Source organism: Mytilus edulis, chromosome 2 (assembly GCF_963676685.1).
Source record: "Mytilus edulis chromosome 2, xbMytEdul2.2, whole genome shotgun sequence".
Taxonomy (NCBI): domain Eukaryota; kingdom Metazoa; phylum Mollusca; class Bivalvia; order Mytilida; family Mytilidae; genus Mytilus; species Mytilus edulis.
The window spans coordinates 64,584,900-64,602,596 of NC_092345.1; the positions used below are offsets into that span (position 1 = coordinate 64,584,900).

The window sequence follows — 17,697 nt, forward strand, 5'->3', positions numbered from 1 at the left end:
CGCATGATACGCCCGACGTCTTGTGTGGAAAATTTATGCAATAATCACAAATAGTTTCTGAGAAAGTTTTAAGCAATAACCATATATTGTTTTTTTTGGACATGTGAAACCCCCAACCCTGTTTTTTTTTTTTACAAAAAACTAAATACTACTAAAATAAAATTTTGAATCAAAACCAAAAAGTATACAGATCTTTAGATTAATATAACAAGGAAGTGTGTAAAGTTTTCAGCAAAAATCATAAATTATTTTTGAGATGCGACGTGACATGTAAAAAAAAACTCCCCTGTTTAACAATATACTCAATAACTCAAAAATAAAAATTTTAAATCATCACCAAAAAGTATACAGATCTTAAGATTAATATAACAAAAACATGTGTAAAGTTTAAAGCAATAATCATAAATCGTTTTTGAGATATGGCGCGACATGTAAAAAAACCCTCCCCCTTTTTTACAAAATACTCAATAACTCAAAAATGAAATTTTGAATCATCACCAAAAAGTATACAGATATTAAGATTAATATAACTAAGAAGTTTATAAAGTTTTAAACCATAATCAAGAATCGTTTTTGAGATACGGTGTGACATGTGATAAAAACACACCCCTGTTTTTAGTTACAAAGTGCCGTAACTCAAAAAGTTTAAATCTTATTTTCACCAAAAAGTATACAGATCATTTGACCATCATAAGAAACAACTATATTAAGTTTCATGAAATTTGGATTAGTCGTTCTTAAGTTACGGTGCGACATGTTTACGCCAGCCAGACAGACGGACAGACGGACGAACACCGTACATTTGTATACCATAATACGTCCCGTCAAATTTTGACGGGCGTATAAAAAATGCAAATGCAAAATAAATATATATCATTTAAAATTAAGCAGATTACTGTCTTTCAATCATAGAAAAAGAAACATTTGATAAAATTCCATGAAGATTTGACAAAGTTATTAATGTCTGAAAAACTTTACTTTAGATTAAATCATAATATTAACTGTGGAAAAAAACTATTTACTGTCTATTTATCAGTCATCTGAAATCTTCTTTCCAAGTTTCATAAAATTCCAAGATTTGATCAAGTTATTGATGTCTAAAAATGATTAAACACAGACTGAACCTTAATGATGAAGCCACAAACAACACAGTTATTGACACCAATGGGTATATGATTGCTAAGATCTTTCTTCCAGTACAAAATGTTGCAGGCTTGACAAAAAACTTGATAACTTTATAAATACTTAGTTAAAATAAAATATTAATAGTGAAGCAACATAGATGCAATAACAGAGTGTTTACTACAGCTTTTATCTTCAGCAAGAGTATTATTTGCATCCTTTTAGTCCCCATTATTTATCATAACCAATTGTCAAATTTTCAGAGTAGATAGAGATCCTGTCATGCTGATCATCTTGGCATTTTTCTCTTTTAACCTAACTCCTATAGTTCTGTTTTTTTTTTTAAATATCAGCAAAACATATGCAACAAAATTGGGGAAAATGTATTTTTCTGTAGAAATAACTCAAAAACAATTAAACAGATATAAGGACATCAGTACCTGTAAATATGTACACAGTGTATCTTCCACTTAAGTATTAACTGTAACATAATCTGGAATTCATTTATAGTTTTTTGTCATTTCAGAGAAAGATTACAACTCTCCCCTTTCAATTTCTTTGTCCTCAATATATGTAAACTGTTTTTACAACGAAAATTCCATGCTCATCTTTTCCTTACTTGTGGTAGACTATATTATACTGTGTAAAATCAAACAATCTACACTTTTTCATTTGTCAATAACTAAAATTACAACAACTACTCTCTCATTTTCAGATTATTAAACAAAATCATAATGAAGAAGACAATCTAATTAATGTATCACTTCTTGCCTGAATTCTCATCAATATTACAGCATGTATTTACTCTGTGCTACAATAGATTATTCAAACAAAGATTATACATGGATGTAACCTATAAAACACACGATTAAATAACAGTCAATTTTATTACATTAAATATTGATTGTAAACCAATCTCTTGTAACAAGATTAATTACATGTTCTGTTGTGTTTCCTCATAAAATCGGGAAATGCAACAAAAATATTCAATTTTATCAAGTTTTATGTAAGAATTTACATTAGAATTACACTATATAAGCTACAAGTGATCCCTTTAAGATGGAAGCTAACTCTTGAGGGTTTTTGATTACATTTCCATCATTTGATTTAAGTGTTTTCTTCAGACAAGAAAGTCATAAATATTTTTCACTTAAGTGGAATAAAAATGTTTCAAAATGGAGCAATATTCAGTGTTGTTTATTAAAAAGGGGTATACAAAGTGTAAACGACATAAAAAAGTTTAAACTGAAACCAGGAGCAGGACAGACAGGCAGAGGAATGGACAAACAGACCACTGGACAAACGAAATACATAAGTCCCTAAGTGATCCAAAATATTAAAAGTGGGGCATAAAAATGACCTTCAAGGTTAAAAATTTCATCTTAAAAGTAATATACTTTTTTAGTGGGGAATGATCACACGAATTTGCATGGCACATCAGGTGCAATGCCTTTTGTTAACAATGGCCAGAGTCTAATAAAAACTAGATGTGTCAAAGTGACACGAATGGCTCGTCTCAAAAAGTTGAAAAATCTGCAATTTCAATAACACATGTGGACACAAACATGATGGTAGTCTCACATATCAAAAATCAGCTCAAAATGTGGAGGCGTATAGAAAAAAAGTCTGTATAACTGTGATTTTCAACAATTTTCAAAGTTGTAAACCCTTAATTTTGGCAAAAATAAACAGAGAGGAACAAAACTTAAACTTGATCTGTAACTCATCATAAGTAACTCACATACCAAAAATCAGCCCAATATCTGAAAGTGTTTAGTAAAAAAGTGTGTATAACTGTGAATTTCAACAATTTATCAAAGTCTATACCCTGTAATTTCGGCAAAAATTAGCTGAGCGGAACAAAACTTAAACTTGATCTGTAACTCATCATGGTTAACTCACATACCAAAAATCAGCCCAATATCTGAAGGTGTTTAGAAAAAAACTGTGTATAATGGTTTGTTGCCGAACAACGGAATGACTAATTTTGGAATTACAGAATTTCGGAATTACGGACAAGGGTAAAACTATATGTCCCGACCACTTAGCGGCGGGGCCATAAAAAGAAATATAGATGCTTTAAATCTATAGGTCACCCTACAGCCTTCCAGAATGAACAAAACCTACATGTATATGATTAGTTCATGCACAGGTTTAACATATTTTTAAAAGGCAGAGTGTTAATCAAAATTAGAGTAAACATGATGGTTATATACCTGCAGTCAAATTAATAAAGGTCAAGTTTATTAATTTGACTGCAGGTATAAAAAGACAACCTAGCATATTTTCAACATATAGCATAAATATTAAACCAGAGTCCTTTGTCATCAAAAAGAATGATCTTCAAGCTAAATATGTCAATCTTATCCTGAATTCCTACACAACTTAAAGTGATGATTTTGATCAACCCAGTTCTTTTGAAAATGTTCAATTCCATCAAAGTCTTATATTGTTTTTAACTGTTACTATGCTCTAAAGAAATTGCATGGCACATCAGGGAAAATGCCTTTTGTCAACAATAGCCAGTGTCTAATAAAAAAGAAATACAGAGATGCTTTGAACCTATAGGTCACCATATGAAACACAATTGTGTTACAACCATACAGTCTTCCAGAATGAACAAAACCAACATATATATCATGCACAGGTAGAAAAATATCTAAGGCCCGGCATACAAGACTAGAATCAATTCATAAGAGAAAAACTTTGCCCTGATTTATTCTAAAAAGAATAAATGAAATTCAAATAAGGCAGACAGACAACAACAAAAACCATTGTATTACAGGCTCTTGACTAGAAACTAGCAAATATAGAATGTGACAGGGTGAGACATGTGCAAAGTAAAATTGATCATATTACTTTTAGCTACAGTGGGAGTGTGGTGGGAATGTTTTTTGTCTTTCTTGGACTTAAGAGTGGAATTGTCTCTGGCAGTCATGTCTTTTATTATCAATGTACTACTAAAAACAGATCTGATTTTATAGATTATTCCAATGTATGTAAATATTGATAGTTAAATAAATATTTGATTTGTTGAGACTATCCCATGTGACATTGAACAAAAAATATTATTCCCCTCTGCATGAATATCATGTCTACCTTAATAACATTGGTGACGAAACACACAGTTTATACAGTATTTCAAAGCTTTTCACACTGCAAATGTATGTCAAATTATGTTATAGCCTGTAATCATAACAGGAAAAAATAAAAATGATTGATAAACTACTATGCCATGCAATTATTCAAGAACAAAATTCCAATGACCCCAGTGTTGCATATATCTTTATCTACCAGTATCTGATGTGCCAGGCAATTACAAAATAAAAACACTTTGTTTTTATTCTTTAAAACTTTTCATACATATCATCGTGAAATTAAGGCTTCCAAGCCATAGGTGGATCCAGGAGGAGTCCAGGGGGAGTTCATTGGGGGCCGAGCCCCCCTTTCGTGGAAAAAATTTGGTTGATTATATAGGGAATCATTGAAGCATGACTGGAGCGGCCCCCTTAGTTCAGTCAGCCCCCCCCCCCCCTTTAGGAAAAGTTCTTGATTGGCCACTGAGAGCAAATGCAATGCTTTTTCCATTATAGTTAAAATTTCCAAGAATTGTACACACATGAGCGCTAAAAAAGGCGTGAAATAAAATTTTTAATGTAATCAATATTTCCAAGGGGCATGACTCTTTTAAAAATAATTGGTCAGCACTTATTTCCGTATTGTCCGAGACATTGATGATATTAACCTAATTATAAATTTCATAAAAATCTGGTAAGAATTGAACACATTAAAGTGCTCACAAGGCAAGGCAATGTCCTTATAATCAATATTTCCAAGGGGCATGACTCTTTAAAAAATAAATGATCAGTACTGGTTTCATTCTTGTAAAGACATCCCTTATATAAACCTATGATATATGTTTTATAAAAATCTGGCAAGAAATATTTATGTGAGAGCACTTGCAAGACTAGGTGGATGCCTTGTATTTCTATATCCCCCTACAATGTGTGCAGGGGACAAAAATGTATGTTTCCAATTAGTTCATCCTGAAAATCTTGAATTTAAGAGCTCCAGCTAAAATTTGATTGAAAGAAGAACAAGATCAGCTTATAAAGCTTATTTCATCTGCACAAGGTTTTTTTCATTACTCATATAACGCAATAAATACTTTTTAAGCTTACTTTATGGTATGCTCATTATTGTAAGTAATGTACCACAACTTATAGTTTTTCACATCCTTGTCTTTTGTCTTTGGTGCATAGATGTCTCATGGGCCATCATACCATATCTCCTTATCTGTATATACTTTATTCAATTTTACATTGTGTTATTTCATCTTTATAAGTTAATTTCTCTTAAAACCCTAAAAGCTTAATAGAAAGAATCATCAGACAGAGAGTCATTCTAAAGAGAATTATTCATATCTAGCCTTTGATGTCTTATTTCACACATTTCTGGTCTGACAAACAATTGGATTACATAATCAAAATTTTCTATTTGTGTTGCAGAATACTTCTATCTCTAGATAATGTTATAAGACCTATAGTCAATAAAAGTCCCTGCATTGAACTGTAATAAAGCAGGCCTCATGGGACATGCATGGAGTCAATTTACTGCAACTTATTCATTTATTGACACTGAATAATTCATTTCAATCTTTCTCCTAAGGGATTACCATAACTCCTGTATATTATGCTTCTTGTTGGATAAATATCAATGACTTGCATAGTTTACAGTATTTGTACATTCTGTTATGGTTTCTCTAAATTCATAAATTACAAATTATATATATATATATAGAGATTGATTACTTAATGTTCTGTTATGGAAAAGGGACCACTAATAATACAATTATCTGTATTTTTTATTGAAAACAAATAAATAATGCATAACAATTCATGCCAATCAATTTTTTTCATTTCATATATCTGATGTAGCATAAAATCCTTTAGTTTAGGGTCAGAGAGTATAAAGTCAAGGTCATTGTCCTTTACAGAGGTAAGGGGATACAGTTTTGTTGCATCCACTCTCAGATAATCTCAGCTTCCAAAAGAAAACAATGCACAATGTTTAGAAAACTGATGTAAGTACCATCTGTATAATTACCAAAAGAACAAAATTATGGAGGAAAGCTCTCACACACAACAACTCATGACCTTCAAACTTCTGAAAAAATACTTAGTACTCATGTGTTTCTAAAAACTTTTTTTCTCAACATAAAAGAAGAAAGTACAGATTACATATCATCACTACTTTCAAGCATTTAGTAAATCTGTACAATTGTCCTGAGAAGTGTCATAGCAATAATTGTGGGATGGTCATGAAGGCAGAACATTGAGATTCCAATATAGCCTGCACTATGTTTCAAGAGTTCCCCACACACTATACAAGACACAAACTTGACAACTGATATATTGTTAACATGTCAAAATCATCAAACTATGATATCTATTTTACAGGAGTGTATTTGGTTGCTAGCAGTTTCTTTCATACATAACAGTTAGTCTTTACAAAGAGGTAATCACCACTGATCTGTATTATCAAACAATTTCTCTTGCAACTATTAAAATCAAATCAATTTATGGAAAAGTTCATATTCAGACCATAAGTTTGGGGACAGGAATTTCTGAGGTTGGCTTAGTTATAGCCGTCTATATAGTATGAGTTTTTTCTCATTGTTGAAGGCCATACAGTTGCCTTTAATTGCTTACATCCACTTTTTTGAACTTTGGTTGATCAATGTCTCATTGGCCATCTCCTAATTCTAGTTTTAAAAAATAATGAAAGACAGTTTTTTATTAAACACTTACTGGTCTTTTCTTGCACAATAATACTTTAATTCCCTCCACAGAAATAGTCAGACATACTTTCTTCTTCTTTATACCTTTAGACTTGTATTCATACTGAAAATATAAACAAACACATTTAAATGTAAGGAACAAATGAGGTATAATTTGATGAGACAGCAACCCAAATACACATATAACAAAACAAGACATAAACTATGGTTGTTCTAAACACAAAAACTTTCATCAAATTACTTACCACGGTTCTTACTCCTTCACAAAAACAATCACTTATACTACAGAAAATGATTATGCGTTCTTTCCTGAATGTTGAGGGTCTTATTGTTTATCCATAATGTTAACTACTTTATTTGCTAGCTTTGAAAATGAATTAACCATCTTCATCAACAAGTATCTTACTTTGAAGAGAGAACTAAATGTGTCAATTAAAGTTTTTTTGAATGTTGTTGTTGTACTTCTTTTTGTTTTACCCAGAGAAGACAATGAAGGTTACTAAATCACATTCTAGTTTTTTTCATTTTTTTTAGGTAATCTTCATATTGACATCCATGCTGCATTAGTTTAAGATGACTGAGATACATCAGACTGATGAAAATATAAATAAACCATAAAGAGACAAAGTACCAATCATAAACATTAGATTACACAGAACAAATTAGACATCAAGAAATAATGGATAAAATGTACCATGTAATTCAATTAAGTCTAATTTTTGCCTGAATGCACTTTTTACAGGTGGGTAAAAGTCTATACAGTCATGACCATCTTCCTGGACCATGATATGAACCTCTTCCAGGACCATGGTTCAAATCAATATGTTAACTATTTCATGCTTAAGTTACACATGTTCTCCAGAAGAACTTCTTCTGCTTCAGAATGTGTTGTTACTTGTAGTTAATCCCCTTTCGAATAGTGAGGTTAAATCATTGTTTTGTAAGATATTCCCTAATCTGGAAATAAATCAGTATAGACTTCACATTTTGGCTACAGACATATTGAAAGATTTCCAATGATACTAGATCTGTATTATCTTAATTTGGTCATTATCATCTTTCAATCTTGTCTTATCAATTAATGGAACCAACACAAAATAATGAATAATCACAGATATCTCCTCATAACATTCTATCAAATTTTCTGAAGGTTTATCTAAACAGTTTATTGCATTGTTTTGAAACTGCATGCAGATTGTTTACTTCTTAAGCATTTTCACTTGTCTGTAAATTCTATTCGAAGAGATAGAATCATACATTGGTTGTCTGTAAACGCCATTCTTAAACGTTGTCTCCAGATCATTACCATGTTTTGCTTTCAGCCAAAAAGTTTTTTAGCACTGGATTTTAGCATTACAGATACAAGAGTATTCATTCTAATTTCTAATATAATTCAATCATAAAATATGTTTGAACTAAAGTCTATTTAACTTGTTTTAAATATCAAATACAAAAATAATATACTTTTCTTTTCCTCTATATATTTATAATGACGAAGGTTTTATGTATACTCCTATATATATATATAATAATACATGAAGACTGTTGTCTCTTATTTGTGTTTGTGACTATGTATACTGTATTGTTTATCATATTTGTAAAATAATAATATTATAATGATATTATATCATGCTCCTTGTGAGCCCATTTTATGGAAATTAAAGCATCTTCTTCTTCTTCTTCTTCTATATAAATAACCATGGATTTCCAAGCATCTGGGAAATACCCCTAGAAATTTATAGAAACCTGATGATTGCACCCATAGTCAATTCAGGAGTTAGTTTAAACTTGTAAGTATATAACTAAAGATGCACTGTATCCTAGCAATTTTGGAGAATAAAAAAGGTCACAAATATGTCTGGAGAAAGGACCAATTTGCACAAGTGAACTCCAATAACAAGTACATGCTCCATGTTGGCAACCACACAATATTTACCAACATTTAGTGTAAACATTTCCATAGCCCTATAACACAATCTGATATATATGATTAATCTTACTCTTATTCTTCTCATTGCAGCAACTATTTCCACCCTACTGCTAGGTCTGGGTATATCTAAAGTACCAATAAACTGAAAAAGTAAATAAATATCTCTTTTATATTACATGTATATCTATGGTACTGAAAACTAAATATAAATAAAATTAATTCTATAAATGGGAGATGGAGGCATCCACCACTCACTGTTGCAGCAAAGGAACTATAGGAAAAATTTTACTTTCTTTGTCAAGGATCAGTGCTGCATTAAAAGCATTCAAATGAAATGAAACCATTTTTCTCTTTCACTTTTTACCTCCTTATTGCATCAGAAAACCAAAATAAAATGAATATAGGAAAGTATTGTTTGAAGTCACTTAACGTCAAATAAACAAAAACAATATGGCAATGGCCAGGTTAGAAGACCATCAAGTGACAAAGAAACAAGATCAAACAAGACTAGGAAATTCATCTAATGCCGAAGATAGCTCTTGTAAATGGAGCTTTTCAAGGCCATCTATACTTTACAGAAAGAATTTACCTTTGTTGTACATACAACAATGTTAAGACAAAAAATAGTTTTCTAACGTAAGTGTTTTGACAATCTTTTTATACAATATTTTACTTTTAATTATTCAGTAAAATAAAACAGTTATGGCTAATTGAGTCCATGAATATACAAAATTGTCAACCCGGGTAAGTTTTATTCCTCTCAGACTAAAGCCCTCAAGGAATAACCCAAACTCAATTTTACAATTTTGGCCCTCGAGGAATAATCCTTATTGGGGTTGAAAGTTTTGGATAATCACCTCCTCAGCAGGCCATAATTGTATAGTGTGATTGTCACTATTTTTAAAAATAAGCAAATTTTTTAGAGATATTACAGTAACAAAGTCAAACATTTTTTTTTACTAAAAGCTTTTCATAGAAATGTTATAAAATAATATCCTCATGGTAACTGAAGACTGATGCTAACAGGTTGTCTGAAATTCCATTTACAATATCATTAGCATCTTATCTCAAAACTTCAAGAACACATTGAGTACCTTTGGCTTTAAAAATATTGAAATATAAAAAAAGGTTTATGTTTTAATCTCTGTAGGAGGGAAAAGGGATCAAACAAAGTTCTATTGCAAAACAAGTTCTTATATCAATCTGATCAAAATCTTAGTTAGTCTGTAAACATAGATAATTATTATTCATTAATGACTTCATATTGCTAGCTGTAAATAAATTTAATAAAATGCAGTTCTAAATCAAGACAATTTTTTTATTATATATTTATTAACTTGTACCTCAGGTTGCACAAATTGCTTCTTTTTGGGGCTACACTTGTGAAGTACAGTGTATACAAATTTCAAGAGAAATTTTAAAATTACAACAATTTCTTTTGTAAAAATTGGTTTATTTGTCTGTATGTACGAAAATATCATAAAACCATAAAACAATAAGTAATTACTAGCTTTATGCAGTTTTTAACTATTACTACATCCCTCCCTGAAATCACTCTTATTTAACATTTATTACTCATCCCTCCCTGAAGCTTCTGTAATTTTAATAAAAGGATGCTGCTGCATCCCTCCTTGAAGCCTCTGTTATTTCACAAATGAAACTGTATCCCTCCCTGAAGCCTCTCTTATTCAAAATACATGACTGCATCCCTCCCTGAAGCCTCTTGGGTTTTTTTTACAAATGATCCTGCATCCCTCCCTGATTCCTCTAATATTCAAGTGCAACAAATAAAGCCAACAATTATCAAAATTCCAATAGACACAAATCAAACCTAATATAATATGCTACAACCAAAAAACATGATTACAAATTCATCAATTTTGGTAGAATTCAAAGCTTAAGATTGATGCAAACTCATTAATGTTTAACGTTTCTCAGTCAAACAAACAGAACTATCAGCTCTAAGATTAACCGACGTGTTCAATAACAATACCATCAAATAACGCTATTATATCACGCTTATAGCATCTTCTGCTACGAAAAGCTTTTAAATGAACAGTGTTCGTTGAGGCAACAAATGTGTCATTACAGTAAGGTCTTATGACGATTAAGACTGCCAAGAATAGCTGCGATTACTTCAAATCCATGATGATTACAATTTATCCGTAACTAACTGCAATTCGTTCCTTTTAATCTTGTTGTAGCAAGCAAGAATTAATGACGTCCATTTACCAAATAAGATTACAGAAACTTCTCTAATAAAAAATCACAGAATAAAAAATGTCGGATATAGATATAAATCTTTTTTAAATTAAAAAGAGATCAACATCATACTGTTTAAAATCCCCCTTAATATTTTAACTACATGTACTCCTAACTTAATCTAATACTGAATCTCAAAATCAAAATTATGTTTGTTTCCAAAATGTTTTCAAATTTGAAATGTTATTTACAGTGGATTCTATATTTTTCAGGAGATACCAATTTTCTTTGATTTTGTGGGTATCAATTGACATTAATATTTAACCTTAAAAAAATTGTTGCAAGGTATATAACATGTGCATAGAGACTGTTAACTCTCCCTACAAAATGTCAGCCAAACAGACATTCCTTTTTTAGCTTAAGCATTGGTTTACTATTGGATGGGAGAAATCCTGGCTTAATCCCAGTCAACCCTGTGGGAAGAAAAATATCCTGATATTATCGTTTGAAGAAGAGAAAAAAATCTTTAAAAATTTTTATATAATGAACTAGTGTTGTTAGAAAAATATGAACTTAACCCTCAGGAGAATTCATAAATAATGTGTTTTCTTACAATTACAATCCTTGAACTGCATTTCATAAATTCTACTAACTTTCTTCAAATCCTAGTTGAATTTATTTCTAATCTCTCAAATTTATGACTCAATTTATCTAGAGTATAAGACTTGAAATAAATATTAGACAAACTATGCTGATTAAATAAGTTTTCCTACAATTATCCTGAATTACCTCTAGCAAAGGACAAGTAAACAGAAGAATGTTTGCAATTATAGTCTATATAGTTCCAATTAGTGCTTCTCAAGAGAACAAAACATTGTAAAAGCAGCGGAATTCTATAAAGTCAAGATCTGCTGAAATACTTCAATAATAGTTTTCCTTGTTGATCAATATATGAAAGTCTCTTACAAAAGGCTTTTAGCATGAGCAAAAAATACTAAAATAAATTGTTATTGTTCCATTGCAATGTAGACATTCTGTTCCCAATAAAACGTTATATTCAGACCAAAATAACAGAAATGTTCTATCAAGACCAACAAAACGTAGATATATGACCAAATAGGCAAATATATAAAATGCAGGAACATTACATAAATTGCTTCGTTACAATTCAATTAATGGCATAGTTATGCAAGACAAATGGGCTTACCACAAAATGTAGGAGTTAATGAATTTCTATGGCTATAAAATATAACTTTAAAATGTCACTGACAAAAACAAAGTGAACAATTCATGAAATAAAACGAAATTTTCCATTTAGTATTTTAGTGTTAAGTAATGATTTATGAGATGAACAGATCAGATAGGGCTAATATGCAATATGGAGTTGATAAGATTTTACTTTGTCTTCCTTTAAAAGACAATAAGGGAAATTGTGTATTAATTCATAGATTTTTGTAAGATTTTGTTTATTTTAAGTTTTTTATAGTTTTTTATAAGATTTTGCGTAGAACTTGGATATATAACATAAAAATCAAATACAATTAAGTTATAAAAGATTTCTCAAAATTGTCTTAAAAAACTCCAGTCTAAAAACCTAGTTTAATCATTTTTCTTCAAAATTGATAGGTTGTTGTCAAATAAATTTCATTTTAATGATTTCAAATATTAATATTATAGTCAACAACTTCGTTTTCTGGGTATACATCAGTCAAAGTGGAGTCTTCGGTTGAAATACTTAATACCATTAAACGCCAATGGTAGTGAGTTTAGTCAGAATACCAAGTAGACAAATCCTAAAATGCATTTTTTTTAATTTTTACTTCATGTTCAAAGGCAGAAATTGTATGTAACATCTTATTCAAATCTGTGATACCCCATTTAACCAAAATTGACATATTCTTAACCCGATTGCAATTTCAAGAAATTCTCTAGAACTAGTTTGAACAAAATTCTTTACAAAAAGTCAATAAAGCTATATATGTGCACCTAAGAACATGGAATAATGTTGGATAAAATATAAAAAATATTAATAAGCATTCTAAATATATCTTTTAAAAATCAATTTGTTTATAATCATTTGTCACTACCAAGGGAAATAACATATATGGTCAGCAATTACTAATAAGTATTTATAACCATTAAGGAAGGATTCATCTTCATTACTTTAAAAATTTGCTCTCAGATGTCTTGCTACAAAAACACAGTCAATGAAGAAAAATTGCAAGCAGCAAAAAACAGGAATAACCTGTAACCCTCTTGTACATCAAACATTCCTTTAAAGTCTAATGTTCTCTCTAGAGACAGCTTAAGGAAAAAATCTCAATTACTTTAAAATGAGACAAGACCGAGATTAATTAAAGTGGCACATGATAAATCATTATTTTCCTTTCATTAGACAGTCATTTGAATTGCAAAATTGTGCTTATCATAGAGACATGCATCAGAGATAACAGTCTGTATGGGACTTTCCGCAGATCACAGAATTAAATTATTGATTTCAAAACATAACAGGTCATCCAAGTCTATTTTCTCCCTTTTGCAGTTTTCCTTCCTTGTTTCAGTTTGCTGATTTCTAGAGATTTATAAAACCTGAGGCTCCAAGCAGTCTTTATTGCTCACCTGGTACCAATTTACATAATTTTGATTAACATTCCTATAAGATGTTATAAGTAGTAGGGTGCTTTAGCAGTGTACATGTATAAATTGCCTCAAAATACTGAATATTTCCCACGGATTGAACTTTTAAAGACTTTGGCAACAGTAGCCCACAGCTTAAATTTTGTGGCCCATATATAAAGTCCTATACAAGAAAACCAGAAATTTCAGTAGCCCACACCAAATTTTAGGGGCCATTGGCCTGTGGGCCCCTGCTAATTTCATACCCTGCTTCCTATAAAACTTAATAACACATACCCAGATTGTTTAATTTTTTAATTGTCTATATGTTTTCTCAATAAACATTGTTGAAAAACCATTTGGAGCCCTAAGGGCCCAACATTGAAATAATTTGTTTTTTGAACTGCATACTTAAACAAATTCCTATGTTATTCATCTTATAATAACAAAAAATTAGCAACTTTTATTTCTGACCTTCTGTATATTAATTCTGCCAAGTATGGTTTCATTTGACTTAGAATTTTCAGAGGAGATGATGAAAATTTAAATGGTTTGACTACATATAAGGTTGATAATACCCTCCAGACAACATACAAAGACATCTACGGGTTATCATGTGGTCTGCAACAAAAGGCAATATCTCTGCATAGTCAAGCTCTAAATCTCCTCTGATCTATTACAATTTGTGAATAAGTTTGACAGACTATCAATGATCTGCAGTCAGCACCAAATTCCAAAAAAATAACTGATTCAGAAAATTCAGACATTGTTTAGTTATTTTGCTATATAAACAATGATAACACTCTGTCCTTTTTATATTACTAATTCAGAAACATCTGCAAAGGACAACTTTTATACAATCGTAATTGTAAAGAAATATTTCTTATATCTTCAGTGACTTTTATCTAATGAATCTCTAGATAATATAACTTCTTTGTCAGGGTAAGAAGTGCTTCTTTCAGCAAAATTGGTATTTTATTGTTGTATAAAATTGTATGGGGATCAAACAACACCCTCTCAAAAGTAAAACAAATATTCCCTTCAGGGATTTTCTAAAACAACAATACATAGAAACCAAAAAGATTTTTTATATTCAACAGACTGTTTACTCCCTGGAACCATATTTCAGATCCCTACATATCCATCGAGAGAGAGAAATGCTTACACTATCCCTTTAACCTAGATAGAAATGCTTACACTATCCCTTTGGTGTAAATAGAAATGCTTACACTATCCCTTTGGCCTAGATAGAAATGCTTACACTATCCCTTTAGCCTAGATAGAAATGCTTACATTATCCCTTTGGCCTAGATAGAAATGCTTACTCTATCCCTTTAGACTACCGGTAGATAGAAATGCTAACACTATCCTTTTAGCCTAGATAGAAATGCTTACACTATCCCTTTGGCGTAAATAGAAATGCTTACACTATCCCTTTGGTGTAAATAGAAATGCTTACACTATCCCTTTGGCCTAGATAGAAATGCTTACACTATCCCTTTAGCCTAGATAGAAATGCTTACATTATCCCTTTGGCCTAGATAGAAATGCTTACTCTATCCCTTTAGACTAGATAGAAATGCTAACACTATCCCTTTAGCCTAGATAGAAATGCTTACACTATCCCTTTGGCGTAAATAGAAATGCTTACACTATCCCTTTGGCCTAGATAGAAATGCTTACACTATCCCTTTGGCCTTGATAAAAATACTTTCACTATTCTTTTGGCCTTGATAGAAATGAATAGAGAGAAATGCTTACACTATCCCTTTGGCCTAGAAAGAAATGCTTACACTATCCCTTTGGACTTGAAAGAATGCTTATAAAATCCCTTCGGCAGAGATAGAAATGCTTCTACTATCCCTTTGGCCTAGAGAGAAATGCTTACACTATCCTTTTGGCCTAGATAAAAATGCTTACACTATCCCTTTGGCCTTGATAGAAATGCTTCCACTAATCCTTTGGCCTAGAGAGAAATGCTCAGACGTTACGCGCGATGTTCGTACCTCATTGGAAAATCGGTGTAGTTGGCAAGATGCAAGTCCAAAATATTTAATTTTGTGATATCATATTCATTGCTATTGTACGCATTTGAAAAAAAAATGTTTTTTTAAAATAAAAAAAAAATAAAAAAATTGTTGAAACAATGTTTTATGCTGCATGCGACAAGCTTCAGTTTTAAAAAACGGCTATTTTTAGGCTGTCCCGCGTAACATATTTCATTTATTGTAACCACTAAACTGTGATTTTCGTCTAAAGTATTTAATATTTTGAAAAACGTTTTTTTCCATTATTTAACAAAAAATTCCTTCAGTTTTTTATGCATTTTTTATGACGTTATGATGACGTCATAGAAAAAATAAAGTGTTCCATACAACAAAGGCAAATCTGTCCCACGGGAAAAAAAATTGGTATTCCAGATTTGAGAATCAAAAACATTTATCTAATATGGAAAAAAGGTTAGTATTTGTATTTACTTCATCAATGTTAATTTGCTTAATTTTATGAATTTAAAGACAAATATCCTGAAAAATGATATATGGTTATTTATGAGCGATTTTTCAAAGGCTTACAAGGTTGTCGCACCGCCATTTTTTGACGTAAAAACGAACTCAACTCAAATTTACGTCAATTGTTTGCTTATCAGAGCTCTTATAATGGTAGAATTTTATGATTTTTTAAAATGTTATTTTTCTTAATTTTTCAAAAATCTAAAGTACATCAATTTTCGATAAGTAGTTAAAACGCACTGTCGATTTTGCGGAGTCTTACAAGTATGTCGCACATGCTTAAAACCAACGTTTCAGTCGAAGTTTTGGTTTGAAAGTAATATTCGCGACGTTGTGTTACGCTTACATGTACGAACATCGCGCGTAACGTCTTACACTATCCCTTTGGCCTAGATAGAAATGCTTACACTTTCCCTTTGGCCTAGAGAGAAATGCTTACACTATCCCTTTGTCCTAGATAGAAATGCTTACACTATCCCTTTAGCTTAGATAGATATGCTTACACTATCCCTTTAGCCTAGACAGAAATGCTTACACTATCCCTTTGGTGTAAATAGAAATGCTTTTACTATCCCTTTGGCCTAGATAGAAATGCTCACACTATCCCTTTAGTCTAGATAGAAATGCTTACATTATCACTTTGGCCTAGATAGAAATGCTTACTCTATCCCTTTAGCCTAGATAGAAATGCTTACACTATCCCTTTAGCCTAGATAGAAATGCTTAAACTATCCCTTTGGCGTAAATAGAAATGCTTACACTATCCCTTTGGCCTAGATAGAAATGCTTACACTATCCCTTTGGCCTTGATAGAAATGCTTACACTATCCTTTGGACTAAAGTAGAAATGCTCACACTTTCCCTTTGGCCTAAATAGAAATACTTTCACTATCTCTTTTGCCTTGATAGAAATGCTTATAATATCCCTTCTTTGATAGAAATGCCTACACTATCCCTTTGGCCTAGAAAGAAATGCATACACTATCCTGTTTGGCCTAGATAAACATGCTAACACTATTCCTTTGGCCTAGAGAGAAATGGTTACACTATCCCTTTGGCCTAGATAGAAATGCTTACTTTCCATTTGGCCTAGAGAGAAATGCTTACACTATCCCTTTGTCCTAGATAGAAATGCTTACACTATCCCTTCAGCCTAGATAGAAATGCTTACACTATCCCTTTGGCCTAGATAAAAATGCTTACACTATCCCTTAAGCCTAGATAGAAATGCTTACACTATCCCTTTGGCCTAAATAGAAATACTTACACTATCCTTTTGGTCTAGATAGAAATGCTTATATAATCCCTTTAGCCTAGATAGAAATGCTTACACTATCCCTTTAGCCTAGTAGAAATGCTTACATTATCCCTTTGGCCTAGAGAGAAATGCTTACTCTATCCCTTTAGCCTAGATAAAAATGCTTACACTATCCCTTTGGCGTAAATAGAAATGCTTACACTATGCCTTTAGCCTAGATAGAAATGCTTACACTATCCCTTTGGCCTTGATAGAAATG

The 17,697-nt window shown here is 31.3% G+C and overlaps 1 protein-coding gene across 2 annotated transcripts in view; it reads right to left on the minus strand.

The window, feature by feature from the left end:
* Positions 1-17,697, minus strand: part of LOC139512685 (carboxyl-terminal PDZ ligand of neuronal nitric oxide synthase protein-like) — an 83,230-nt gene that overhangs the window by 33,088 nt on the left and 32,445 nt on the right. For both annotated transcript variants that reach the window (XM_071300487.1, XM_071300486.1), the window contains 2 exons: positions 8,923-8,994; positions 6,933-7,025 (listed from right to left, as the gene is read on the minus strand). In XM_071300487.1, coding sequence (XP_071156588.1) covers positions 6,933-7,025; positions 8,923-8,994 — 165 coding nt within the window. The remainder of the gene's footprint in view (positions 1-6,932; positions 7,026-8,922; positions 8,995-17,697) is intronic.